The 27176-nt window shown below is 46.0% G+C and overlaps 2 protein-coding genes and 1 long non-coding RNA gene across 5 annotated transcripts in view; 2 read left to right on the forward strand and 1 right to left on the reverse strand.

Annotated features, from left to right (window-relative positions):
- The window catches only part of IFT81 (intraflagellar transport 81), a 37512-nt gene extending 30431 nt beyond the window's left edge, over positions 1-7081 (reverse strand). The window contains exons 1-5 of the mRNA XM_071445043.1: positions 6651-7081; positions 5717-5820; positions 4221-4401; positions 1269-1358; positions 146-211 (exon numbers count right to left, since the gene is read on the reverse strand). Coding sequence (XP_071301144.1) covers positions 146-211; positions 1269-1358; positions 4221-4401; positions 5717-5820; positions 6651-6794 — 585 coding nt within the window. The 5' untranslated portion in view covers positions 6795-7081. The remainder of the gene's footprint in view (positions 1-145; positions 212-1268; positions 1359-4220; positions 4402-5716; positions 5821-6650) is intronic.
- A 12-nt stretch (positions 7082-7093) lies between these two features.
- Positions 7094-14921, forward strand: LOC139598540 (uncharacterized). Of its 2 annotated transcripts, none has more exons than XR_011681927.1 (4): positions 7094-7163; positions 9793-9964; positions 10529-10718; positions 12607-14921. It is a non-coding gene; the product is annotated as an uncharacterized lncRNA (long non-coding RNA). The 2 variants fall into 2 exon arrangements; XR_011681928.1 differs by lacking the exon at positions 7094-7163 and adding an exon at positions 7272-7410.
- A 4500-nt stretch (positions 14922-19421) lies between these two features.
- On the forward strand, positions 19422-27130 carry P2RX4 (purinergic receptor P2X 4). 2 transcript variants are annotated; one of them, XM_071445046.1, is made up of 12 exons: positions 19431-20184; positions 20702-20849; positions 22248-22319; positions 22414-22486; positions 22957-23053; positions 23213-23293; positions 23380-23521; positions 23849-23985; positions 25303-25396; positions 25495-25560; positions 25651-25746; positions 26451-27130. In XM_071445046.1, exons 1-12 carry the CDS (start codon positions 20054-20056, stop codon positions 26481-26483), a joined length of 1170 nt encoding a protein of 389 aa, XP_071301147.1. In that variant the 5' UTR covers positions 19431-20053; the 3' UTR covers positions 26484-27130. The 2 variants fall into 2 exon arrangements, with proteins under 2 accessions (XP_071301146.1, XP_071301147.1); XM_071445045.1 differs by lacking the exon at positions 26451-27130 and having other exon boundaries at positions 19422-20184; positions 25651-26441.
- The last annotated feature ends 46 nt before the right edge of the window (positions 27131-27176 follow it).

The raw sequence follows: 27176 nt of genomic DNA on the forward strand, positions 1-27176 counted from the left end.
GGAGATTCCCTGTAGGTCAATTAGTTACTTGATTCCTTCCTAGACATACAGTGTGTTTATCTTAATCCCTGTTTGCATTCCAAAATGGGAGTTGCAGGCCAAGGATTATGACACTGAAATGTAGGAGTGTTACTTCTCTTATTACCCTCTTCTTAAGACGCTCGACTCTTTTGGCCAGTTGATCTTTCTCCTCTTCCATTGCACTGATGTCCTAAAAAGCAGGAAAAGCAGATAAAGAAATATTAATTTATTCCCCATGTATATTGGATTGGACTAAGTTCTCTTCAAATTAATATGAAAATCAGAATTCTTCCCTGAATCCACAGAGGCGGTTGTAATTTTATTGATCTATGATCAAACATCCAGGATTCCAATCTCTCTTCTCTCTTACTTCCCCCACAGTTCCCACTCTCTTTATGCTAACATTCTTCATCTGCATCCTTGAGTATTACAGTGAACATTTAAAATAAAAGCAGGTGGACTTCTCTAAAATAAAAACAAACAAACAGAAAGCACCAAGGAAGGCATCAGTATGAATTCAACATCTGATGCAGTCTGACATATGTTCTTAATGTCACCAGCATTACCCAATTCCTGGCAGACCAATTTGCATGAAGCTGCTTATGAGAGATGTCTGCTGCCACTTTTTGTATTAAAACTGTCTTAAAAGAAACACTTTCTAGTGCAGAAACATGTATCTAATTATTGTTATTCTCCTTTAGTCCTATTTTACAACAGCAGGGCTCTGCAGATCGGTAGTTATGAGAGAAAGGAAAATGAATTCTCCAAATGCAGGCCTTATCTCAACATTTGCTTGGCTTCTCAGTGTGTCCACTAGAAAGCTGTACACACAAGCTTAATTATTGTGCTGAAACAGAGCAAATATCTCTACTTAACACTTGAGCCACGTGGGTTCATCATTTCTGTTGACTTAAGCTCATAATTCATTCAACACCCTCTGGAATTATTAGCTGCTATCAGGAAAGCAAAAGGCTTTGTATCAGTCTGCATTCAGAGGAAATGGAGTTCCAATATTTGGAAATCATGCTGCACAGTGTCTTGGCAGCCTCATTCCCCAATCTGCTCCAGAAATCTCAGCTCTAAGCATGAGCGAGGACTTTGTGTTTGCCAACAGAGAGCAGCTCAAGAGGCAGCTGCAGTGCCCACCAGCTCTGGCCTCTACAGCTTTCACACTGTCCACAAAGCCAACAAACATGGAACTGACATGCAGAACACCAACTAAAGAAAAAATGGTGGAGTTTGTTTACCCTTCTTATTTCTGCAGTTGATAAACCAGATATTTTGAGCTGCTCGTGCTCCTTGTGTAGGTTTTTAAATGCTTCCATGAGTTCTTCATACTGTGAAATGAAATGGAAATTGTGCAGAATGAGCTCTGTGTCTAAGGATTTTCAGATCAACACACTGTTTTACTACTAAGACAGTAAACGTAGACATAGAAATAGGGTGAGAATAAGATAAAAAGGCATTTTCTCATTGCAAAAGCCTGTCAACTTATAAAGCAGAAATAAATCACAGTGCATTATCTTCCATTTGAAGAGACAATCAGAACTTCACAATTTCCAGTATTTTCACCTTCTGTAATACATAATGTATTTGCAAAACAAGAAGACGTCACTCGAGAGGGACAAATTAATAAATTACTCTCTCTTACTATACATCTGTGTATCCCACATATATAAATCAGCCCCAAAAGGAAGTGTTTGCTCTAACAACACTTCTGAAGGAAGCAATGGGGCTTGGGTTTCCAGAGTGGCCCAAGAGCAGAGCTGAGTGAACACGTGAGAAATGGCTGTGCCACGTTGCATAACCCTCACCACATCCCAGAGATTGATAGATGCAGCTCAGCACTCAGAGACAAGGAGACAGTGTGCTACTTCCACACCAGTACTTTGCCCACCAGGAATCCTAAACTGAGAGGCAGTGTGAAAGTCTGTGTGGGTAGAGAAATAACAGGGGACAGCAAGAGTTTAGAAATATGGAGAGGAAATAAATTTAGATTCAACTCGGAGAAACGCGAGCTGTGGTAGAAGGAAAGATTATCTCCACAGAAACAGCCCTCAGTGAGATGGGGAAATCTAAAAGGAGAGTATCAAGTCATTTTTTACTTCCTGGAAAGAGCAGTTGATATGAAAGGTGAATACCAAATGGCAACAGCAAAGGCCAGCTCAAACAAAGGCATCAGAGCCTGAGCAGTGAAGCAGCACCTCCATTCTATCAAACCCTGGGGAAGCAGCATCCAGAGCACTCTGCTCAGTCCTGGTTGTTTCAGTAGCAAGCACACACTGACAAGCTGGAAGGAATTCAAAAAAATAGCAATAAAATGGCTAAGGAGAAGATAAAATCACAAAGAGCTGGATTAGGTGGCAAATAATGGTGCAACAAGGAATGCACAGGCTGGATGAGGAGGAACAAGTTACAAAATGCAGGAGTAAAACCCAACTGGCTTCCATGATGCCCCTTATGCACTCTGGAAATCCTTTACAAGAATGAAAATGAGCAGGTGGTCTCTGAGCAACTGCATTCCCACTGCTGGTGGCCAAGAGTTCTCCTTTGTGTGTTTCTACCTCTGTCAAAAGAGGAGTTCCATAGAACTTTTCCCCATTGAACATGAAATTTCAAGGCAAATGGCAGGATTCAAGCAAGGCAGAGCAGAGTTTGATGGATCATAACAAAAAATAAGGTTCTCACTTTTCCCTTTGGGTGCTCCACATGCACCTGAAATAAGGGACACACTCAAATGACCAAAAAACCACCCAGGTTCCTACATGGAAAGAGATCTCTGGCACCTGGAGCAAATCACTGAAGCCTGAACAACAAGATTAATGCCTGAAATTGCTTATTTCTTAAATTATACATTGCAGATAATCCAATGTCTAAATCACAACACAGCTGGGAAGGTGGGAGTTTGGCTGAGTATCTTCTATAAGTAATTTACAAAAGTTCATTTTAGTTTGAATGTACACACCCACAAAACTTAACTGTGTTAAAAGGTGTCTGAACTCTCATTTTTGAAATTTCCCTTAAAAGACACCATTGCAAGGCTGTATCTAAATAATTCAGGCTAATTGTTTAATTCATTAGTACCTAAATATTTGCACTGTCATGTTATAGTGCAGTAAGGCATTCTATTACCCCAGCTTCTCTTTTGAATTAATCAGCAGAGTATTAGTTTAATGAGATGGTTCTATTACTGTAATCCCAAAAAGGAACACATCTTACATCATGGAAATTATGGAGGTGGATATTTATACACATTAAGACTGTGACATTCTGAACAAAACATACAATCTGCATTCCTTTCTCTCCCTGCTACTTCTGCTGAGTTATTTCAAGGTATAAATCCAATATTGTTAGAGGTAACAAAAAAATAAAAGGCTTAGTCAAGTCTCAGTGAGAGTGTTCAGCTTTGCTGGTGCAGAGTTAACAGATCAAGTTACCTCTTACAAACACTCAAACCCACTGTGGTTTAGCAGAACAAAAGGCACAGAAAACTGGGAAAAATAAGTAAATATGTACCTCGGATAATAAACGCAAAACTTTGGTTCACTTCCAGTTTTACATTTCAAATCCACCCAGTCTATCTAAAATCAACATTTAATGCTCACAAAAGAAGTGGGAACATAATAAGTAGGAATGTCAGCACAGAGAAAAAGAAATCTTTTCTTTATTCACAAAAAAATAAATGGTTAAAGCAAAAGTGGAGTAAAGCTCATACAAATATTGGGCATCAAATACTATCACAGGACTACCATGACTACAAATACAATCAATGGACGATTAGGAGACATCGACTTTTGGGCATAACATTTCCTGGACTTGTTTGAAGTGGTAATTTTATAAAGTTAAAAATATCCAGGTCATATTTCATAGAAAAAACCCTCAAACCTGCTCAAAAATTAAGAACTAAAAGTCTGTCTAAGCCAAAACGGCTCTGAACATTATTTGGCACCCAGTGCTTAATGGGCTTAAGGACTTTTAATTCAGTGCTACTTATTAATCCATAATTTCAGGGTTATTGGAAGAAAAGTGGTCAAGACATCAACTTTTTATTATGAATCTTTGCTTATCCTTGAATCCAACAAGCTTTTAACATAACTCACTTGGACATGTATGCCAGCATTAACCCCCTGGTTCATTTATCCCTCCTCCCACTGGCACTTTAATCAAGGTGAAACGTTGGCATTGATGAGGAATGGTACCTGTTTGTTGAAGTCAGCCACAGTATCATCCTGCAGGAACTCTGCTGGCACCTCCAGCTTCACCAAGAAACGTGCCAGGTAAGCTCTGGTCCTGAGTTCATTGGTCCTCTGAAGAAGCCAATGCAAGACAGGATGAATTACAGCTTTGCTTCCAGTAACCAGCCCTTGGCGAAAAGCACTCCTGCATGGAACCAACCAGGAGAAAATGCCAATAAATCTCAAACAAAAGAATGCTGGCTTGGAACAAAAAATCTGCAATGTTTTGACATTCCTTCTCCACTTGCCTAATGATTTTTGTAATGCTGTTAGAAGAGAAAATGCTCATGATGAGGCTTGGGTTTGATTAGCCTGGAAAAGAGAAGGCTGAAGAATTTGCACATTCCAGAACCTGAAGGGAGCACAAAATAGAGATGGAGAGGAACTTTTTACCAGGACAATGGGAATGGCCTCACAGTGACAGAGGGCTTTGAATTAGGAAGCAATTCTTCCCTGTGACGGTGCTGAGGCCCTGGCACAGGGTGCCCAGAGAAGCTGTGGCTGTCCCATCCCTGGAAGTGTTCAAGGCCAGGTTGGATGGAGCTCTGATCAACCTGGGATAGTGAAAGGTGTCCCTGCCATGGCAGGGAGTTGGAACAGGTCATCTTTAAAGTCCCTTCCAACCCAACCCGTTCTGAGCTGGAAGTCTGCAGTTCAGGCTCCTGATTCTTCTACCTTGAGTCAGGTAAAAACCCCGTAACACACTGCAAGGATAAACCCAGCAGTGACAGCTCCTCCTTTCCTGTGACAGCCTTGGGGATGCCGGCAGAGCGGGGGGAACGCGGGATTTGGCATCACCTGGCACAGGTGAGACGGGACCGGGGCCGCGGCTGGGCAGGGCCGGGCGGCGCCCTCTGCCGGCCCGAGCCGCCACTGCAGGCAGCGCCCACCTGGAGCCACACCTGGGACCCCAAAACATCCCCGGGGACACGGGAATGGCGCCCAGCTGGAACCCCAAAACATCCCCGGGGACACGGGAATGGCACCCAGCTGGGACCCCAAAACATCCCCGGGGACACGGGAACAGCGCCCAGCTGGGACCCCAAAACATCCCCGGGGGACACGGGAACAGCGCCCAGCTGGGACCCCAAAACATCCCCGGGGACACGGGAACGGCACCCAGCTGGAACCCCAAAACACCCCCGGAGACACGGGAATGGCATCCAGCTGGGACCTCAAAACATCCCCGGGGACACGGGAACAGCGCCCAGCTGGGACCCCAAAACATCCCCGGGGACACGGGAACAGCGCCCAGCTGGGACCCCAAAACATCCCCGGGGACACGGGAATGGCACCCAGCTGGGACCCCAAAACATCCCCGGAGACACGGGAATGGCACCCAGCTGGGACCCCAAAACATCCCCGGGGACATTGGAGCACTGCTCACCTGAACTAAAGGTCAGTACCATATAATCCAAAAAAGATGTTTTAACGTGATTTGTAGGCAAAAAGGTACTCACAGGTCTGACACAGTCCCTGGAGGTTTGTATTTGAGGATTCCAAGCAGATTCAGCATTCTTTTTGCTGTTTGTTCTGGCAGCTCCTCTCTGATGTCCACAGCATGCTGAACGGGTTTTAAAATTAAATGAGTAGTTATTCTTTATTATTATTCATATAGTAAAAAATATTGTAACTATTATAAAACAATCGATTTAATAATTACTAATTTTTAGGATAACATTACATTATTTCCTAACACCAATTTTTTTTTTTTTTAAACTTGTTTGTCCAAGTGATGTTACGTATCTGACAACATTGACTTTATTAATTTACCAGACAACAGTGAGATCATCCCTTATATCACCAAACTTCAATTCTCTTCTAATGGATTTTCCTGTCAATTTACACCAGGAATCTCTTCTCCCTGCTCATGGGATCTCATCTGCGCAGTCACACTGACCACATCCACCCTGGAAGTCGGACATCCTGGCACAGGTATCCACTCCCCAGGTGTGTGAATGGTCCCTTCTGATCTCACACACACTTTTGGCAGCCTCCCAGGACTGGGATATAATTGCAACAGCACAGTCGGGAGGTTCAGTTCTTGATCAGCTCCTGCCCTGGGTGCGTGCAGGACACAGCCTGACTTTGACTAAACACGACTGTCAGTATGAACCAAGATCTTTCATTTCACAGGAAAAACATCGTCATCAGCCTCTGGGCAGCAGGGATGCTGCCGTCCTGCCCCAAGCAGCATTTGCTGCTTTGCCAAGAGCACTCACACGTACAGGCAGGAAGGATTCTTGCCAGGCACATTTATTTCCTGGAAGATTCATACAAGCTTCTTTTGGTGAGACAAACACTGCAGGATTATACTGAGCCAGACCTAAATAAAAGCAAATTCCAGTGTCAGGCCACCTCAGGAGGTGTGAGCACCTTGAGTGCCCTCCTTACCTTCGGGTCAATCTCCCCCAGAACATCACTGAGCAGCTGCAGCAGCTGCAGCGGCTCCAGGGAGTCAAACGAGATCAAATTGTAGCTCTTCTTGAAGGGCTCCTGATTGAGCTTCTCAACAATGACCTGCATTTGGTCACCCATAACTGTGACCCGGGAAAGCCTCTGCAGAGAGCACACAGCAGATGCCGGGGAGTCGGTGACTGGGTCCGGCCGCCCCTCGGCGCCGGGAGCAGGATCCGGGCCGGGCCCTACCGGGGCTACGGGATCGGGGCCCTGCCGGGGCTGCGGGATGGGGGCCCGGGCCGGGCCCTACCGGGGCTGCGGGATCGGGGCTGCGGGATCGGGGCCCGGGCCGGGGCTGCGGGATCGGGGCCCGGGCCGGGCCCTGGCGGGGAGGCCTCGACCGGAGCCTCGCGCGCGCCGTTACCGCGGGGACGGTTGCCAGGATACGGGCGTGGCGTCACTTCCGGCGTTACCGGCGAGCGGCGCGAACTGGGCCGCGGCCGCGAGGTGAGGGGGCGTGGTCTTGCACTGAGGGGCGTGGCCCAGTGTGGAGGGGCGGTGCCGAGCTGTGATGGGGCGCGGCCTGGCCGTGACGGGGCGAGGCCGAACTGTGAGGGGACCGGCACCGGCACCGGGACAGCGACCGGCACCGGGCTCCTCTGGCGGATCGCGGATCGCTGCCCTCACAGCCGGCTGCGGCAGCGCGGATCCCGCCGCACTGGGAGCCCTCCCGGTGTCCCCACAGCATGCCCCGGTCAGTCCTTCCCGCTGCGCCCCACAGCCCCGTCCCGGCCCCTTCCCGCCGCGAACAGCCCGGGAATTGCGGCTGAGGGCGCTGGGGCACAGGGCAGGTTTCTCGTGGGGCTCCTTCACGGAACAAGTGCGAGCAGTGGCAGAAATAGGTCCGAGATTCAGCCTCTGGAGGATAAACTTGGCTCTGCGGCTCCTTCTGAGGGAGGTCGTTGTCGCATGTGTAGGAGATGTACAAACAGATTGCTGCAGTTACCCAATTAAGATTTCTGGCAGCCTTTGACAGCACAAAGGGATGTCAAGTGTGGCTGATGTACGTGTCAGGTGAATGGTTACTTAATTCCTTGGAGATAGAAAGGTGTGCAGAGGATCCGTGTGGAACAGGAAGAGCCAGTCCTGGGCCCAGGCCTCATCTGGGAAAAATGGCAAATTTATGTCCTCGAGGCTGAACATCAGTTGTCAGCGTGCCTCAAAGCAGCAATAAATATGTAGTGCATAAATCTGAAACAAGGACAGCAGCTTCAAAAACACCAAACAATCCGAACCAGACTATAAATTAAAGTCAAACTTGTTCATGGAATCTCTCAGTCTGCAAGTTTGTTCTCGCAGATCCTTCAAAAGCCATGCTTAGGCCTGAAATAGTTGGATTTTGGAGCCTCTCTGCTATTTCAATTAGGTTCTTGGATAGTCTTAGAATCCCATGTGAGTCCCCAGATGATGGATTAAAATATGCAGTGAGTCATGTTAAATTGGTGCCAATTGAAATGCACAGGTTGTAAATCACTGCAGAATTTGACTCAGTAAGTAGCAACCATAAATGTAATACTTTGCAATTCTAAGCACTGCGACTAACTTAGATTAGCTCCTCTTTTCCTTCTGAGAAACAGAAAACGCTTCATACAATAATTTCATAAAATTTATTGGTCTTCGCAGGAAGGCTGGGGGGTGACACTGATTGATGTCTGAGCTCTTAACTGGTTAAATGAAGTGACAGAAGGGATGGACGGGTGCCTTGTGGTTGGGCATGAGAGCTGTGCTAGAGCCAGGAACATAATCCAAGTCTCCTGACTCCTGGATTTGAACTTTAAAAGCAGATCATGTTTCCTTTGTGCTTTCAGTCCATATACTGACCTTTAGGAATCGTATTTACCTACAAGTTCCCAGAAGAGATCTGCTTTCCTTTGTCATGCTTTCCTGGTATTAGTTTCTGTTTTCTCCGATGAGTATTTTGAGCATGTAGAACACAGAGAGAGCAGATGAGAATGGTATTTCTGATGGAGGTGCCTGTGAGTTCCCCATCACTTAATCCTGGAGAAACACTGTTTCTGTAAACACTGATACTCATCTTTCTTCCTCAGTGCTGAGGGTGGAGAGGGATCTGGGCTGGGAGGCTGCTGCTCTGAGATTTTGCTTTCTATTGAGACTATTCCAGTCCTCTCACCTTCCCAGAAGGAAAGGAACATTCCCCTCTTCTCATGTCTCTGTAATGTTAAAGAAGAGGAAGGATGAAAACTTGAGATAATGCCAAGATAAGAAGAAAAAGAGATGGTGAGATGGAAACCCATGAAGTCTGTTCTGACTCTGGGAAAGGAGACTCCATGACCAGACCTTGTTAGAACTGGACTGGCTGAACTTGTTGCCGTGTTTGAAAGTTCAAGTGATTGGAGGCAGGAGCAAAATCACACACTGGAGCCCAGTTTTGTGGGACTTCCCAACTTGGGAAAAGTGAGAGAGTTCCCACGACATCCTTAAGGTTTCATGTTATCATGATCCTTTCTTCCACCGGGTTTGTGCTCTCCATGCATGCAGCCCCCTGGCTGCCCCCCTGCTGCTTGGTATTTACCGTGGTGGTGAATATTCACAATTACTGCCTGAAAGAAAACAATCAAGGCTTAGCTCAGTGCCTTGACCTCTTCATCACAAGAGAATCCTCACAGATAGAGATTTTAAACTCTCAGTGCAGCCTTGGGTAAATATTACAGGAAGCAGCTGAGATTTGTTTATGCTTAACTTGTATTAAGTTATCTCAGTTTGGGTGATGTGCTGAGTCAAGTCTTACAGACTTGAGGGCCAGTGTTCCAGTTTCCTTACTGAATAATTCTGGGGGCATTTTCCAAATTAGTTTGCACGGAGAGTGATACAGATTTTGAAGGAAAGTTTGACGTGAGCGTTGTTAAAAGAGTTCAGCTCTACAGTTCCATTCAGTTCTCTGGATAGAATTTGTCTTTTATTTAGCTTGGGAAAGGCTTGTGGAAGCTGCTTATTGCAAAGACATCCTGCAGAGGTGACTTGTGGAGGAAAGAGGACGGAAATCAACAATCCAGAGCTCTCTGGATCTGCAGGCACAGCTTCACTGCTCCCTCCTGACTTTGTCCTCCCTTTGCAGCCACTGCTGTGCAGATGCTGCCGAGCAAAGTTGTGACAGAGCTCGACCGCAGAGAGCAGCAAATCCGAGTGGGATGAACCTGAGCGAATGAGAATCCGGCTCCCCGAAGAGACATCACCTTATATGGGAACAGCACGGACAAGAGCACGAACGGTCCGGCCGGGCTGCTGAGGTCAGACCCCAACCAGATGGAAGATGTTAGTGTGAAAACAAAGGGCTTTTAGGAAGAGGAGACAATACTTCTGCTTTGCTCAAGCAATCTGACCCCTCCTCTTTGTTTGTTTCTGTTATTAAAAATATTGTGCTGCATGTACACATAGGCTTGACTGTGTTATATTAAAAATTAATTTCTTTATGGCTATTCTAGAATCTAAATGCATCCCCAGCCTGTTTCTGGTTCCCACTTGCAGCTGTACTGTGGTCAGCTAAAGCCTAAGGAGTGATCACAGACATCTTTAAAGCTTAAGCTTGTTTGTGCAGAACGTGCCTTGTTCCTGTGAGCTGAGGCATTTAAGACAATAGCAGCAGCCAAGAAGTCTGTCTGGTTCTGAAGGTTTTGTCATGTCTACAGTTGTAAGTGATTTAAAGTACTAAAGGATTGGAAGAAAAACATTAGATCTGTGTTGTAGGGTTTGTATATTTTGTGCCTTTATGAGGGTATTGTGTTGCATGAGAGAGGATCCTGATCCTTTAAATCTGGGGCTAATGGATTCTTATCCAAACTTGTGTCTTTCAGACTCGGAGCCTGGGATTTGGAGGTCGGACCTTGAGAGCTCTGCAGATTTCCAGCCCCACCTCCTGTGTGTACAGTGTCAGTGGTGCCCTCACACCTCTCCTGCCTCTGGGCCAGATGCACACAGCTGGATCAGAACACGCTGGGCAGCTGCAGCTTTGTGTGACTGTGCAGCAGGAGAGGCACAGCCAAGGTATGTGCCACCAACTGGCTCTGCTGAGAGGAGCAGTGACCTCATCACTCCTTTTGGTCCCAGCACCTCATGCAAACCAGGCACAGACCAGGTGGAACTGTGTCCCAAGCAACATGAGATAAGAAGCTGAAGATCTCTGTGGCCATTGATGACCCCAGAACCCCACTGCCCTGTGCCTTGCCTGGCACTGCCAGCCCTGTGGAGTGGGTGCTGTGTGTTCTGCCCAGCCCAGAAGAGTGTCACACCTCCTCTGCACTGGTGTGAAGTGTTGGGGCTGGAGAGTCAGGCCCAGAAGGAGGCTGGCCTGATGCTGGCTTCCTTCCATTTAGCCCCAGTTGTCCCAGCATAACTTCAGGCTGGCAAAGTCTGGTAGTCCTGAGGGGAGATGATGCCATAGCAGCAACAAGACCATTGGTGTGGGGTTAGACCACCTTGGAGGGTGCATGTGGCTGTGGATCCTCTGAGGTGGGAGTGTGGCATAGGATGTTATTAACAAGGAGGGGTTGGTTGGGCAGAGTTAACTCAGCTTTCCCTAGAAAACACAGTTTTGTTTCTTGCCATGATGTTTGGTTTTGTTTCTTGTCTGAAAAATCCAAAATCACTCCACTGGTTGGCGTCAGGTTTACAGCAGTGTTTCTGAGATTAGAGCCTGCTCTTTAGAGCCTCCTGCTCAAGGTCAGATGCAATGGTCAGTCACCCCTTGCAGCAGATTCCAAGAACAATAAGATGTTTTAGGAATGTGCCATAATTGATTGCCTCTAAAGGGCAAATTTTGCTCTGTGCTGCCAAGCAAGGGCTGTTCTCAGTGATAAGTTTGCTGAACAAAGTCTGCTGAGGTTGGTGGAGTTGGTTTCATTCTCCTGGGAGGGCGGCAGGCCAGGACATTGCGCACACTGATCCCAATCACACCAAGGACCAAATCTGCAGGAAATCCAAGTGGCCTTGCTGAGGTTCTGTGCCCACCTTCTGCTGCTCAGAGCTGGGTTCCCACTGCCACTTTCCAACAACATTGTTATCCCAAAGCACTGTTCTCCAGGAGGAAAAGGCTGAAATGCTGTCAAAACAGAGGATATAAATAAAGGAACAGTGATCAGTTGCTTTGTATTTTTGTCCTTCAGATTCTATTTTATCTCCATCCAGAAAAGTCTGTTGTTAACCTGAATTGGTGCAAGTGCTTGTGGCTTGTTTTTCAAAGCAAGCCTTTTATATCACTTTTATGTAATGTAGAAAGTATCTTCTGAACATACAATAGTTTTTTCAAACTTGACAGTGCTTTTATGAGTTAGATGAGCTGGGTGACATTCCTGTCAGCTTTGGAACAGAGGTGTCCTTCCTCCTTAACACATTCAATTCATGAGAAAGTAAAAATGTTAGGCCAAGGTTTTTAAAGCAGTCAGCATGGGGCACAAAAATAGTCACTCTGAAAAATTAAAGCCTATGGTTTTTAAGCTCTTTTAAAGAAAAACAACATGGACAGGACACTACCATTTGTGACAGAAAAAGTCAGAGTCTAGGTGCACAGCAACACAGCATGGGGGAAAGTTTTTGCATGACATCAAGGCCTGTTGCAGATAGGCCTTGATGTTTCCCAAATGCTGTTTCCCAAATGGCATCTGAAGGGTCAGGATGTCACCTCATGTTGTCTGTGTCATTTAGGATGGGAAAATAGAAATTATCTTCTTGTGTACATCAATTCAAAGCCAAAAGGTGTGAAAGTGAAACCAAGGCAGAATTTGACCCAGCTGATGTGTCTCATTCAAAAATTCTCTCACCTACTTGAAAATGACCATCTGACTTTTATCTTGGAGTGCATTTTGTTCAAGAATGGTACAAAGAAGCTGTCATGTTTTATTCTTATGGGCTTATTTGTCTTTTCTGTTTTGTCCAGACAGTTGTCTACACACTTCTCACAGACTCTGACAGGAGAGGATGATGTTAGCAGCTCAGTAAGTACCAGTGTGAAGGAAGTGGCCCACAAAAGCAACAGGATCTGGGTTACAGCAGAATACACTGTACCAATGCAGGCAAGTCTTCAGTTAATGTCAGTTCAATATTCAGAATTCAGATTTATGCCCACTTTTACATTCTTGTTTAATTGGCTCATGTTGTTGAACTAAACTTCCAGCTGAAACACTTAATTTCTCAATCTATCACCAGACCCAGATATGAAACTTAATATAAAATTGTGAAGGAAATTACTTCACTCTCAGCCCAAACAATGACAAGCACTGTTGACCCAAGCAAAGGGCTAAATAAGGATTGATGAGGTGTGGCAGGACCATGGTTTGGGTAGTTCCTTCTGCAGCTTCCTCCTATAGAAAGCTGCAACAATCTGAAATGTCAAGCTCCCTATCTTACATTTGAGGAGGACAGGTTGAAACTGTCCTTAAGTGGCAAAAACCCCTTGAGTAAGAGCTTGTTTCTTTACAAGAATTCAAACAGGATGATGTGTGAATTATAATGCAACTGTTAAAAACCTGTGAGGTCGGGGGTTCTCTGTGGAATCCATGGAAAACCTCCCTAAGTGAGTGAAAGACATATCCACTTTTGGGTGTGTGTGTTAAAAGAAAGAGACATGACAATGTCATGAAATTTTAAGGTACTCCCTCTGCCTAGGCACTTACAGACCTCATGTATGTAAACCAGGTCTTCCCTTCACAGCCATACTTTTACTACTCATTAGAATTCCCAAATAATTGACTTCTGCCCATCTGCCCTGCTGTATGATCCTGCAGTGAAGTCACAGCCTCCAGTTTGTGCCACCATGCAGCTGCCATAGAAACAGCTTTAGGTGTTGCAGGCTCATCTTGAATTCACTGGAGACATTTGGCTCATTAATTCAAATGTCAAGGAAAAATGCATCCACGTAAGAGAGCTTTGATCAGGGACTGAAATAATAAAAGTTTCCTAAGGCGGGGTTTTCTTCTGCAAAGAAAATGTGGAAGTTCTCTGTGGGTTCATTTATCACATTGAGCTTCATTTCACTTCCCTGTGGGGTGGATTGGCTGTCTGTGCTTTGTGCTGCAGGCTGGTGTTTGGGGATCCTCCTCAGACCAAAGAACAATCTCTTCATCCTCCCCACACAGATCATGAAAACCTTAATGCTGTCAATCTCAGTGAGATAACAAAACTCCAGGAGAAGGACTCCATGGAGCAATGCTGTTGTGACCTAGAGTAGAATGGAAGGGTCTGGAACCCATCTTTTGTTGTAACCCCATGACTGTACATCCAAGATAAAAATGTTCTATTTCTAGTCTCTAGCAGCCAAAGAATGAAAAAAAAAAAAAAAGAAACTATTTTATTTCAACTGAAATGATGGAATTGATACTCTAAAGAAGTGAATTGTAATGAATTTTAGTTCCTCCCAGCCAGCTTTGAAATATATGCATAGGAAACTAGGTCAATTAGCACTTTCATTAGCTCATTTACAAGCCCATATGTATAAAATATAAGATACATATAAGTTTCTACATTTATATCTCATCTTCTCCCTAATTTGGGGTTTTCCCACTGCCAGGTCCCCTCTAGTGCCCACAATGCCTCCTACAGCTCCTTCTGCTGAGGTTTTTCAGCACTTGAGAGCAAATTCCATTCCCTTCTCATGTGGACAGAGTTATGGTCTGAAAAAGGCTTTGTCCAACAACAGGAAGGCTGCAATTGTTCATACAGTATCCGGGAAAGATATGCATGAGCTTCCTGAGTTAATGAAATCCTAAGGGTTTGTTACAAAGTTGCAGTGGCTGCCAGTCATTTTGAAATGTCACCCTCTGTAGGCTCCTGCTGGGATGGTACTGAGGGAGTTTTGCTTTCAATTACATTGCACAGTTGACACATTCTGCCTTGTTCCCTAACCTTCCTCTGACATGCCAGGAGTTGGTCACTACAGGCACCAAAAATAATGGATGAGAGGTTTGGTCCAAACCTCTGATGTATAAAGTTCCTTCACAAGTTCCATTGGCAAGAAGAAAAAATGGAGGAATCACTAAAAAGCAAAGCTGAGTGTTTATTTTCTACCAGAACAATACCAAGGTCAGAGCCCAGGAAGCTCTGCCATGTGGCTGAGATACTGAGGTAGCAATGTGGGGCTTTGGTTACACCCATGATTGTCTTCATGGACCAAATTCCTTTGGAAGGTAAATCTCATGAACCACACAGGAGGCCTCCTTTTCCTTCCTGTTATGGCAGGAGCTGAACAATTGCATGTTGGCAAGAAGGTTTTTTATTTTGGATTGTTCATTTCTGCCTGAGGCAGGGCACTGTTGCTGGCTTAGCTGGCTGAAGGACTGGTTTTTGTAACACCTTTTTCAGAAGAGCTTTGGATCAGGTTCCAGATGCTCCCCAGTGGATGATGACCAACAGTTTCCCTTTATAGGTTCATTAATTTTTAGTTCTTTAAAAATTAACACACATAATTAATGTCTTGAGTGTTATACAGTGAAACTATTCAGTGACTTTCCTGCTCAGATAGCATCCACAAAGGTTGATTTAGTTTGTAATTAAATCTCATTCATTAACTTGGTTTAGAAGACACAAGAAGTCCCTCATGGAAGCTACACATCATCCAGCTAATGTGCTGCTTGTCATCACACATCTCTGGTGCAAGGCATTGCTCGAAATGCAATGACAGGAAAAAATATTTCCTGCTTAGGAGCACTGTCCTTTACAAGGATGCCTGCTTGGGAGATTGGGTTTGCCCCTTGGAATGGCTGTCTTGATGGAAATTCAAATACTCCTGATCCTTACCCTTCAGTAGCTGTGCAGCTCTGGTGTAAGTGAGCACGTGGCTGTGGGGACCAGCAGTGAAACTGCCCATTCATGGGGCAGAGATCAGCAGCTGTCAAATGGTGCAAATTCTCACTGCTATTCTACAGCAAGATTTGTATCAGAGGCCTCCTGTTCATATTTCAGCTGGAATTAGAGACTTGGTTTAGGCTTGGCCCATACAAATAAGTGCAAAAAGGAGAGAACAATTGATACCCAAAACTAAGAAAACCACCCTTATCTTTCTTGCTCTCCTGAGCCACGTAACTCCCTGTTATTCTTAGCAACATATTCCTCCCACTGACAGCTTCCCAGGTAATAGTACAGTGGCATAACATTGATGTATTTAAGTAAAAGAAGTTTGTTAATTTGAGTTTCTTTTTTGACCTGTGGTTCTGAGGAGTTCTGAAGATTTCACTGTGCCAATAAGCACAACATTCACTTCCCAAAATTTAATTACACCATGTAAGTGCAAACATTCCTCAATGCCTTCTGAAGAGTAAGTAGTAGTGCTCTGAAAAAGTTGTGTAAAATTAGCACAATCTTTAAAATTAGCACAATTTTACACAATTTTTGTGTAAAAAGTTGTGTAAATTAGCACAATCTTTACTTTACAATCTTTTACAAAAAGTCTGTGCATTCAGGACTGTATCTGCCTGAGTGACAAGTGGAAAGTTTCTATATTTTTTTAGTTTTATTAGTCCTCCAGGAACCAAGGGAAATAAGGAAAGCTTGGGAACACAGCCTCTCAGCAAAACCATTTCTCCCATGCACTGGTCAATAGAATTGCTTATTCAGCTATACTGGTTTATATTAGGGTAAAATCACTATAGCACAACAGATGTGTGATTCAAGTAAGGTGAAAGGGTTTTGTTTACACAGGTAAAATTTTGCTGGTGGTAATATCCAAAGAGTAAGGAATTCATCTCAATTCCCAGATCCCAGTAGGGGCACATATCTGGAAGCTACAAACAAAAAAAATCATATGTTTACAAAGTGAGCAGATGTAACACAGGTTCTAGACAGAGATAAGACAGCTCTGAACAGGTCAGCTCTGAGCACAAAGCTGCTACAGAGGAGGCTTCTTTCTATGCCACCAAGAGCAGATGGAAAATAACCTTTACCCTGAGGGCCAGAAGAAACCTCTGATCCTGGAAGGAGTTAGGAAAACTCAAATAAAACCTGACTGACCTGCAGGCTAAAAGCTGGCCCATTAAAAATATCTCTGGAACCACTGAACACAGAAAACAAGGGCATTTCATGTCTGTGCAAGCAAGAAGATAGAAGAACATGTCACAGTGTGGTGTAAGGAATGAGTCACTGCCTTCAGAGAATACAAATCATATACTGGTGAATGGGAAGCAAATGATCTCAGGAACTCTGATTAAACCACTTAGAGTCTTCCAAACTTAGCTTGCAGTAGGATGTGCAGGAGACAGTGGAATCAATTGAAAGCTTGCTCTGCACTGGTTTGTTGGCATCAAGATGGCAAAGCAGAGCAGCAGGGACTGAACCCAAAAAGAAAGGAGGAAAATTAATTTTTCTCTAGGCATCTCTATCTTCAGAATACCTGGAGAGTTTAGCAAGCAGAAGGCTGAGCTGCTGGCTTTTACACCAGACATATCCTCTCTAAGAGTTTCCTCTTTTGATACTCGAACAGGCAACCAACTGTAGAACAAATTTTGAATAGCAATGACAGAGGGATCTGTGAGTATCTGCCACTCCTGGAACTGACCCTTCTGCTAGGCAAATTCCTATTCAAATTATTTATTTAAATGAAGGTGAACAGGGCTTAGAGATCAGTCAAGTATAGCAGTCAAGAACAATCCAGCACTTTGAGTCCTGCCAGCATGTCTGAGACAGCAGGCATATGGGTGTTGTTATCAGGGCTTGGATATTGGTGTCATTGTGTGGTGTAGAAGATCTCTTAGTTCAATGTAATGATTTTTTTCTGCACTGCCAGCTTTTCATTGTCACATTTAAAGACTCTCTTTGCTCCATGCTCCATGCCTGCCTATTGATCCATGAGCTGATGTGAGCTGTGCACCAGGAAAGTCAGGGTTTTGATAGAATACGAAACTGGAAGTTGGTTAAGGCTCCCACGGTTCCTGCCACTCTCTACTGATCAGAGAATGGAAGATGCTGATGTCAAGAATGCTGAAGTGTGCTCAGGAGTTTGGAGCTGGTCTGGAATAACATGAATTTAAAGCTGTCAGAGCCTGGGCACTCTGTGACCAGAGGATGTATTTTCTTGAGTCAACTAAAAATTGCTGCTTTGCTGTGGTGGGTGCGTGCCCGCGGGAGTGCGTCGGTGTTGAAACAACTCGTGAGGTGTCGATTCGGCTTCGCTGGGGTGGGTGATGGCAACACACAAAAACAATCCTCCTCCAGACCTGCTGATCCATCATCATTATCCCTATTGTGCTGTGTCAAGTGCAGAACCCAATGGGGAGGATCCCTGCTGAAAATCCTCTGGTGGTTGGATGAAGTAGCAAATGCTGTTTGCTTTGATTTATGTTGGGAGTTGTTGCAGAGCCACCCTGTGAAATGTGCTGCTGGCAAGCTGCTGCACCAGCCAGTCCAATGAGAACCATGAAAATGAAGAATCTGAGCCAATGTGTACTGGTGAGTCCCATGAGAACCATGAAAATGAAGAATCTGAGCCGATGTGTACTGGTGAGTCCCATGAGAACCATCAGAATGAAGAATATGAGCTGGGGCTAACCCTTAGACAAGGAGCCTCTTCTCCAGACTGCCAAAAGTGGTGCTGCTGTGGCAAATGCCAACCAACTCAGAAGCACCATGAGCAGCTCTTGCTGAAGGAAAAAAGGGCAGCACATCACAACCTGAACTGGGTTCAGCACCTGCTGCTGTCTGATTGCACTCTGAAGAAAGCCAGAAGTCATCTCAAAGCATGACCCTGAAGGAAGGAATCTCAAAAGATGTATCACCTAAAAAATGTGCTGAGCATTTTTCTGCCCCAGCCTTGTCAGCTTTCTACAGCCCTGGATTGTGAGGCTCTGGAAAGAGGCCACTGAGTGAGTTTCATAACTCACCATTGAAGGCCTCATGGTCCAGCCAGATCAAACACTCTCATTTTAGATGATTCCAGTGACACAAAGCATTTTCTGAAAAGCCCAGTGGGTTCTCTTTGTATTGCTCTTTTTAGCTTGAACCAAGGAATTACAATGAAAAGTACTTTTACCATTTTTGTGTAATATTTTCGGGCATTTCTTTCTTATTTATTGGAATTAAAATGTGGGGCTTTGCCCTCCTGTTTGCTCTTAGCTTCAAGCAGGCCTTGCCTCCTCTACCTCCTCCCCTGAACTTGTGTGAGTAGCTTTGTGCTATGATGTGTAAGGCCAGAGTACATCCAAGGAGCAGCAAATTCAGGGTAAATTGATCTGTGCTCCAACACCTTTTCTATTCTCTATTTTTATTCTATTTAGACACATTCTATTTTTGTAGAAACAAGGTGAGAAGGATTGTAACAGGTGTGTTCTGCACTCCTTTCAACAAAGCTTTGTTCTTTCTGAGCTAACCCAGCAGTTTGCCATTTCCATTTCCCACATACATTTTAAGATATATTGCTGGCAGATTATGCCACTTGTATTTATATCTGCAATTGAAAAATGCATTAATTGTGTTAATATTCATATGGCAGCATCTTATATATCTAGAGTGGGAAAACACTACTGTGAGCATTTATGCATTTCTATTCTAGCATATGAACCAATTCTCCTTTTGAAACTTACACCGAATATTCATTTATATTCCTATCATTTCTCCACTTCTTTTGGTCCTTTTTGTTTTGGCTGGTTTTGTAAAAAATTAAGCATTTTACTAATATATAGCTGAACTAAAAGGTCTTAATAGTTTTGTACTGCCTGAAATTCCCACTGCCACTTTGTCAGTTCACTTCATCTCTTCTTGATGATTCACCTGCTCTTATGAGGGGTATAGTCATGTTTCTACAATAAGGACTGTGTTCGGTATCTCAGAACAAGGTAGAAGGTACATGAACTTTGCTTTTATAGCAAAGATTAATTCTGCAAGAGGATAAATAAATAATTTGGTCACTGTGGATGGAAAGGTGAGTTTTCAATATGCTCTGCTCTCTTTTGCAGGCAGTTTCTTGGTCCTTGCACTGATTTAAGCTGTGCCAGGGTAGGTTTAGGTTGGACATTAGGAAGAATTAGGAAGAATTTATTCCCAGAAAGTGATTAAATATTGCAACGGGGTGCCCAGGGAGGGTTGGAGTCACCGAGCCTGGAAGTGTTTAAGACTGGCGTGGCGCTCGGTGCTCTGCCCTATTTGACAACGTGGTGTTCCGTCACAGGCTGGCCTCGGTGATCTCAGAGGTGTTTTCCAACCGAGTGGGTTCTACGATTCTGTGAAAACAGCCGTGTAAAGTCCGCGGCTGCCGCTGCCTCCGTTGGCCTCGGGCAGTTTGCTCCGGGCCCCGGGGCTGCGGGAGCGCCCGGCGGGCGGCTCGGGGCGCTGTGGGGCTGCGGCAGCCGCGCCCCGGCCCGGGACGGCTCCGTCCCGGCCGCCTTCCCGTCCCGGCCGCCGCCATGGCGCTGTGCGGGCTTCTCCACAGCTTTCTCTTCGAGTACGACACCCCGCGCATCGTGCTGATCCGGAGCCGCAAAGTGGGGCTCATCAACCGCGCCGTGCAGCTCGGCATCCTCGCCTATGTGATCGGGTGAGCGGGCGGAGGGCGGCGGGACCCGGCCCGGCCGCCCTGAGGGGCAGCGGGCGGCTCCACGCCGGGAGCCCCGCGGCTGAGGGCGGGAGCCGCCCCTCCCTCAGGGGCCCTCAGGGATCGATCCCGTGAGGGCAGCGCGGGCTGAGGGGAGCCCGGAGCTCAGCGAACGGCATTAACTGGGGTTGTGGACAGGATCACAGAATATTCCGAGTTGGAAAGGACCCCACAAGGATCAGGTCCAACTTTTAAGTGAATGGCCCAAGGGCCCCTCAAGAGTGGGACCATCTCAGGAGGTGATTGTCAAAAGCAAATTAGACCCTGCAAATCAGTCTGAAAGTAAAAAATATCACCCCAAAAATCAGACAGGAGATTGCCAATCTTGTGACCCTTTTGTAAGGAAAAGCTGTGAAACTGTCTGGAATGGCCCTTTCAGGTAATATGGAAAAAGGAGAAATTCCAACCCGAACTTAGTTATGGTGTTTATTTATTGTTTCTTGTAATCCTTCTCTTTCAGGTGGGTTTTTCTGTGGGAAAAGGGTTACCAGGAAACAGACTCTGTGGTCAGCTCTGTAACCACGAAGGTCAAGGGTGTAACACTGACAAACACAACCACCTTGGGGGCCAGGATCTGGGATGTAGCTGATTATGTCATCCCTCCTCAGGTATTAATCACTTTCACTTGCAGAAAGAAGGTTTTCTAACAAGCAGCTACTGCTTTGCAAAAGTCCATTGAGAGCTGGAGCAGCTTTGCTTTGTTGCAGATCATGCTGAGCATCCGTCCTGGGGAAGCTTGTTCCAAGAAAAGTGCATCTGTGTGTGCTTGTGTAGAATTGTAGAATGGTTTGGGTTTGGAAGCAACCATGATAATCTCTTGTTCCACTCTTCTGCTGTGGGCAGGGCCACTAGCCCACATTACTCCAAGCCCTGCCCAACCTGGCCTTGAACACTTCCAGGAATCCAGGGGTAGCCACAGTTTCTCACAACCTGTGCCAGGGCCTCTCCACCCTCACGGGGAGGAATTCCTAATATCTAATCTAAATATCTTCTGTTTTAATTTAAAACTGTTCCCCCTTACCCTATAACTGTCTGGCTGTGTAAAAAGTCCCCCTCTCTCCTTTTTATAAGCCCTCTTTGGGTACTCAAATGCGCTCTAAGTTCTTCTTGAGCCTTTCCTTCTCTGAGGGTGCACTGATCCCACTGTCCATGGTGCCCACAAAGGCTTGCAACAGCACCAGTCCTGCCAGAGGGGGACTTTGCAGGCGTCAGGAAGAAGCTGCAACAATAACGACTTGTCATCTTTCTTACTGCTTTCTAAAGCAAACAACCCCAAGTTAAGCTGTTGGCAGAAGCCACAGGAACAGCCTGCAAATCACCTGATGCAGAACTGAGCAGGAAGCATTGCTGTAGTTACTGATTGCTGTATCTGTGGGAATCTGTGCTGTGTGGGCCTTATGTGGTGGTCTTCGGGCTGGGCAGGCACAGCCAAGCTGCTGGTCATGGGTCCCTCTGTCTGCATGACATGTGGTGCAGAAAAAAAAGACAGATTTAGCCAGATTTTGGCTGAGTGGTCATATTTGCGTATCAGCGGAGCGGAAGCAATGACAGATCTGGAGTCATAGAGATCTGAAAGTAGTGAAAGTAAAGTAATGAAAATAATGCTCCCTGAAGGAACAGGACCAGGCAAATTCCTGACTGATAGATAGCAAAAAGAAAGGGTGGGAGTTGGCTTGGACTTGCAGCTGGAGCTCTATTTCTGCACCTGCCTTACAACTCCCCTGAGGAGCTGTGTGAGCTCCGTTTTCATAATGTGAATGAGGAACTTTGGGCCGAGTGGGAGGACAGAAGGAGCTGCCAGTCCCACGTCCTTCCTGTGGCTAAACACAGCAGCACCAGGCAATACACGCAGGAATCTGCTCCTTTAGTGCTGCACCAGCAGTGTCCAGGGCAAGTCCCCTCTGCTGGGCCACCTGGGCTCTGTCAACAAAGATGTTTGCTGCAGTGCCTTGGATGCTCTTTGCAGACTGTCACTCCTAAGTTTCCTTCTTGTTTTGCATGCTCAGGGTGAGAACACTGTGTTTGTCATGACCAATGTGATCCTCACACTGAACCAGAGCCAGGGCCGCTGCCCGGAGGTAGGTGCAGAATCTGCTTTACTCCTGCCTTCTGTGGGTGGGAGTGTGGGGGAGAGGGTTCTCAGAGTTTTATGTAACTATTGTTCCTCTCCAGCTCCCAGACGATCAAACAAAGTGTGAGGTGAAGAACAACTGTGTTCCAGGATATGTCAGCACCCACAGCAGTGGTAAGAAACCTGCTGCAAAAGCTCCTTTCAGTCTGGGTTGTGGTGCCTCTGTGCTGTGCCTTCCCTGCTGTGAAGGAAGCACCATTTCACTTCAGTCTCCTTGTTCTCTTTCTCTCACATGTAAGAGAACTGAAGCAGAAGCTCAGATTTTTCTTCTGGTGGACTTAGACCAGATGAACTTGGACTGTGTTGGGTGGATTTTGGGTAGATGTGGGCTTTGGTGAGTTAGCAAACTGTGAAGCTTTTTCATGGCCTTCAGTCCCTGAAGCAGTATTTCACACGGATGAAGATTTGACTCAGGAAGAGCACCTGATGGTTCTTTCTCTGAAATTACACTTGCAATGGAAGATAATGTGGGTTTTGGTAGTGGCACTTCACCTCTGGGAAAATTGCTTTCACCATATGGAGTGTCAGAGGCCAAATACTGCCTGGTTTTGCTCAGTAGCACCTCCATGCACGTGTCTTTCCAGGCATCCAGACTGGGGAGTGTGTTCCATACAACAACAGCATCAAGACCTGTGAAGTCTTAGCGTGGTGCCCTGTGGAGGATGACTATCACGTACCCAAGTGAGTGCTCTGTCTTCCTACTCCACAGTGCCCCTCCTGAGAGCAGGCTCGTGGTACACAGCTGATGCTTCTGCCACTGACATGCTCTTGGGAAAAGCTGAAGAGATGAGCACCAAGAACTCTGCAGAGTCCTGTTTATGTTTCCCTTTTGTTTTGTAGGCCAGCGTTCCTGCGAGAAGCTGAGAACTTCACCCTTCTGGTGAAGAACAACATTTGGTACCGCAAGTTCAACTTCAACAAGTAAATAGGGAGAGGGTGATCACACTGTCTGGTCTCCTGGGCAGTAAAGGGGATGCAACAACTCTTCTCTTTCTGTTCTCCTGTAGGCGAAACATCCTCCCCACTATCAACTCCACCTACCTCAAGAACTGCATCTATGATGCCCAGACTGATCCCTTCTGCCCTATCTTCCGTTTAGGGAAAATAGTTGAAGCTGCAGGGCAGGACTTCCAGGAAATGGCTGTGGAGGTATTTGGCAGACCCTTCTCTTGGGCTTCAGCTGTTTTTAGAAAAGGAGTGGTAAGGGGTTGTCTTCTCTGCCTTGTGGCATGAGCCACAGAACACAGATGAGCTGCAGGATGGAGAGTGCTCTGGCCAGAGGGACTGGAGTGAATTCTATTTAACCAATAATTGGCCTTGCTTTGTTTGGGTGGGGTTATGTGCAAGGTCTGTAGCAGCAGAAAATTGTTGGACTGAGCCTGGGATTAGAGCCAGTATATCAGGTCCTGGTCAGCAGAGAGCCTGGTGCTGGGCTGGCCGTGCACTTTGGACTGCCCATCACCTCCTCTCCTCCAGGGTGGAGTGATGGCACTGCAGATCAACTGGGACTGCAACCTGGACAGAGCTGCTTCCCACTGTGTGCCAAAATATTCCTTCCGGCGCCTCGACAACAAGGACTCTGCCCACACCGTCTCACCCGGCTACAACTTCAGGTAATGTGGCTGTGGAGGGCACCTCGTGCCTCAGCTCCATCTGCCACTGGCACTTGTGGTAGTTTGGGGTTTTTGATGGTGCTTGGAGAGCAAGAGAAGAAAACCTGGAGAGCTTTTTTGATGCTGTAAGACAGAGCAGGTGGGATCCTCACTGTGTGCAAACCACAGCAGAGCGGGGAGGTCAGTGAAGCTCCAGTGATTGTGTCAGAGTGCCTGAGACATGTTTCCATCAGCTTTTTGGTGGCTGTTTGATCAATGGGGTGGCAATGAGACATCTGACTGTCTCAGGGTGTGCTGATAGGGCAGAATTTGAGGGGACTGAGGTGGGGTTGGGAGACTGAAGCATGTCCTTCACTCTGCTTGGGGCAAAAACTCACCTGTAAAAGTGGTTGTCAGCTGAAGACCATATCTGCACCAGGAGTATCACATACACATTCTGGCCAGTACAGCTAAGTCCAGCTCTTCCAGTAAAACACCAGCACAGAGCTGGCAGCTGGTTGCATCCAGACTCAGACTATAATATTAAATACAGATTAGCTACCTTGCCAAGGTCCTTGCAAGATTCCTGCTTGTAAGGAAACACAGCTCAGGGCTGTTATTTGTAGAATCACAAAATCTCGCTTAGGATTTTTGGGTGGAACTTGGATGAATTTGCGGAGGAGCTGTGCAGAGCACAAATGAATGTTTGGGAGGTGCCAGGCCCGCAGGTATCGGGGTGTCTGGACTGTCTGGAGGATGTCACAGCTGGATCTGAAATGCTCTTGCTAATTTCAAACTCTGGTACAGCCCCTTACCAATCTTTCCTTTTCTCTTCCATCCTCTTCTCTACTTCCTCCTGGCTTAGTCAACCACTTGGCGGAGTAAGTCTGATCTCACTTATTTGTTCTCATCCCTTTTCCCTGTGGTTTGTCACCCAGTGTGGAACACGGAGCAGCTTTTGTGTGTCGGGCCGAGCCGCGCGGTGCTCCCGGCCCTGCCCTCTCGTGGCTGCCTGGTCCCCTGCAGCCCCTGCCTGCCTCTCTCGTGTAGCTTTCTTCCTGTTAGTCCTTCTGCTCCCCTGCTAAAGCTGTTTTCTCCCCTTCCTATGCCTTGCAAGTTTCCTCATTTTATGGTGCTCACGGTTGTCTTGAATTCACCTGCTTTGGGTTTTTCTCCTATATGAGCTTGCCAGCATGAAATCTCCATCACTTGAGGCTTGTGTCTGGAAGTACCAATGTTCAGTCCATCCTCTTGGGATGGGGAACACACCTGGATGTTGCATGATCACATAAGCAACCTCAGAATTTCCAGTTAAGCTCTGACCTATCTTTTTTGCAGGTTTGCAAAATACTACAGGAATAGTGATGGCACTGAATCACGGACGCTTGTCAAAGCTTATGGCATCCGCTTTGATATCATAGTGTTTGGAAAGGTAGGGTGACAGTTCCTGGAGGTCTTGTAGTGAACTGAGAACTTTCAGAACTTTCAGAGATGCTGAAAAGCATGCTCAGGCTTGTAATTGTCTTCTAGGCAGGAAAATTTGATGTAATTCCTACCATGATTAACATCGGCTCTGGCTTAGCGCTGTTTGGTGTGGTAAGTGACACTGTCTGCACTTGGACTCGATTCTGGATTAGTGCCTCAGCTCTGAGGATCCCTGTCTTAAACTCTTTCAATCTCCATTAGGCAACAGTGCTGTGTGACATTGTTGTTCTGTATTGCATGAAGAAGAGATACTACTATCGGGAGAAGAAGTACAAATACGTGGAGGATTATGAACTGGTAAGCATCAATGAAGGCAGGGTAAAGGCAGAATTGCTTCCTCCTCTGACTCCACAGAGATTCTGAAACAGGATGTAGAAAGTCCACATCAAATGGGGATTTGGAACCGCAGTTCTAAGGAAACTTTGTCTTCATCAGAGAAGCTAATTTTTAACTCAAAGCTGCTGCAGGGAAGAGCACTAGAAACAAATATTGTCATGTTTCCTGGGTAACCAGTCTTGGAGAGGAAAATATATGTTCAAGAACTTGTCATGCTCCTACTGCACCTCCTTTTTGGGTTGCAGTCATTGGCATTTGCCTTCTAAGAGCTGTAGGGAATAGCCCTGTTCCCATCAAATCCTTCCTTCTTGGCTTTCAGGGTTCCTGCAGCTGTGAGAAAAATCATTCAATGGGTTGGTATTTTCTGAGACCAGAGTGCTGACAGCCACAGTTACAGCTCCCTCCAGGGATCAAATGATCTGTTTGGTCAGTAGGATTTAGTTGTTGCTTGACTGGTGCTGAGGACAGAGCTCGGCCCTACAGCCGTGTGCTTGGTGGGAAATGTGGCTGCAGAGGGCAGATTTCTCAATCAAAACACCTCATACCACTGGAAGAGTAAAGTCTGAGTAACAGGAAGTAGCTTGCCTGGGCAAAGGATTTTATGTGATTGGAAGGGGAAGAAAGAAGAGCTTCTGGCAGAGAACTGTAATCTCTGATCCTTGCAGGGAGTTGGTGAGACATATGGAACAGAATCCTGAGCTCCTGGTGCTGCAGGACCAACTGCTGCTCTAAACCGCTGCTGGCAACATTCCTTGACCCTGCCACGAGACCACCCCCTCCTTGCTGGGAGGACGTGGGGAACCAAACTGAGAAAGGGACAATCTTCATTATTCTTTACTACTTGGGAGCCAGTCCCAGGGTGAACAACTGGGTCTGCTCCTTGTCTGCTGTCTTTCCAGGTTATTTGCACTAAACACAGAAGGAAAATTGTACTTTATGCCAGACCTCTACACTGGCTGAGCCTGGGACAGAGACAGCTCTGGCATCATCATTTTACCAGTCCTTCTGTCCCTGAGCTCACTGATAGCAGAGGGCACAGGACAATAGGCACAGATTCTTCCTTAGATTGATCATTGCTGCTGCCAGGAGGAGCCCAGCCTTGGGACAGCAGCTCCTTGCTGTTGTCACTTGTCTTTCCCTGAAGGATTGTGAACATTAGCTGAGCCAGTACCTACTATTTCATTGGGGTCTTCAAGCTCCAGTGGCCACGGACCAAGATAAAGCAGAGTCTGGTTCCATTGTGCTGTGATAAATGGCTGACTGGTTTCAGAACTTTTCTTCTGTTTTGTCTAATTTTTATGCTATTACTTTAAAATTTACTTTAATAAAATACTACCTTCCCTCAGCCCTCTTGAAGTTCTGCAGGCTGGGTTTTGATTGTTCATTTCTCC

Source organism: Agelaius tricolor, unplaced genomic scaffold, assembly GCF_023055355.1.
Source record: "Agelaius tricolor isolate 1412-34295 unplaced genomic scaffold, bAgeTri1.0.p SCAF_20, whole genome shotgun sequence".
Lineage (NCBI taxonomy): Eukaryota > Metazoa > Chordata > Aves > Passeriformes > Icteridae > Agelaius > Agelaius tricolor.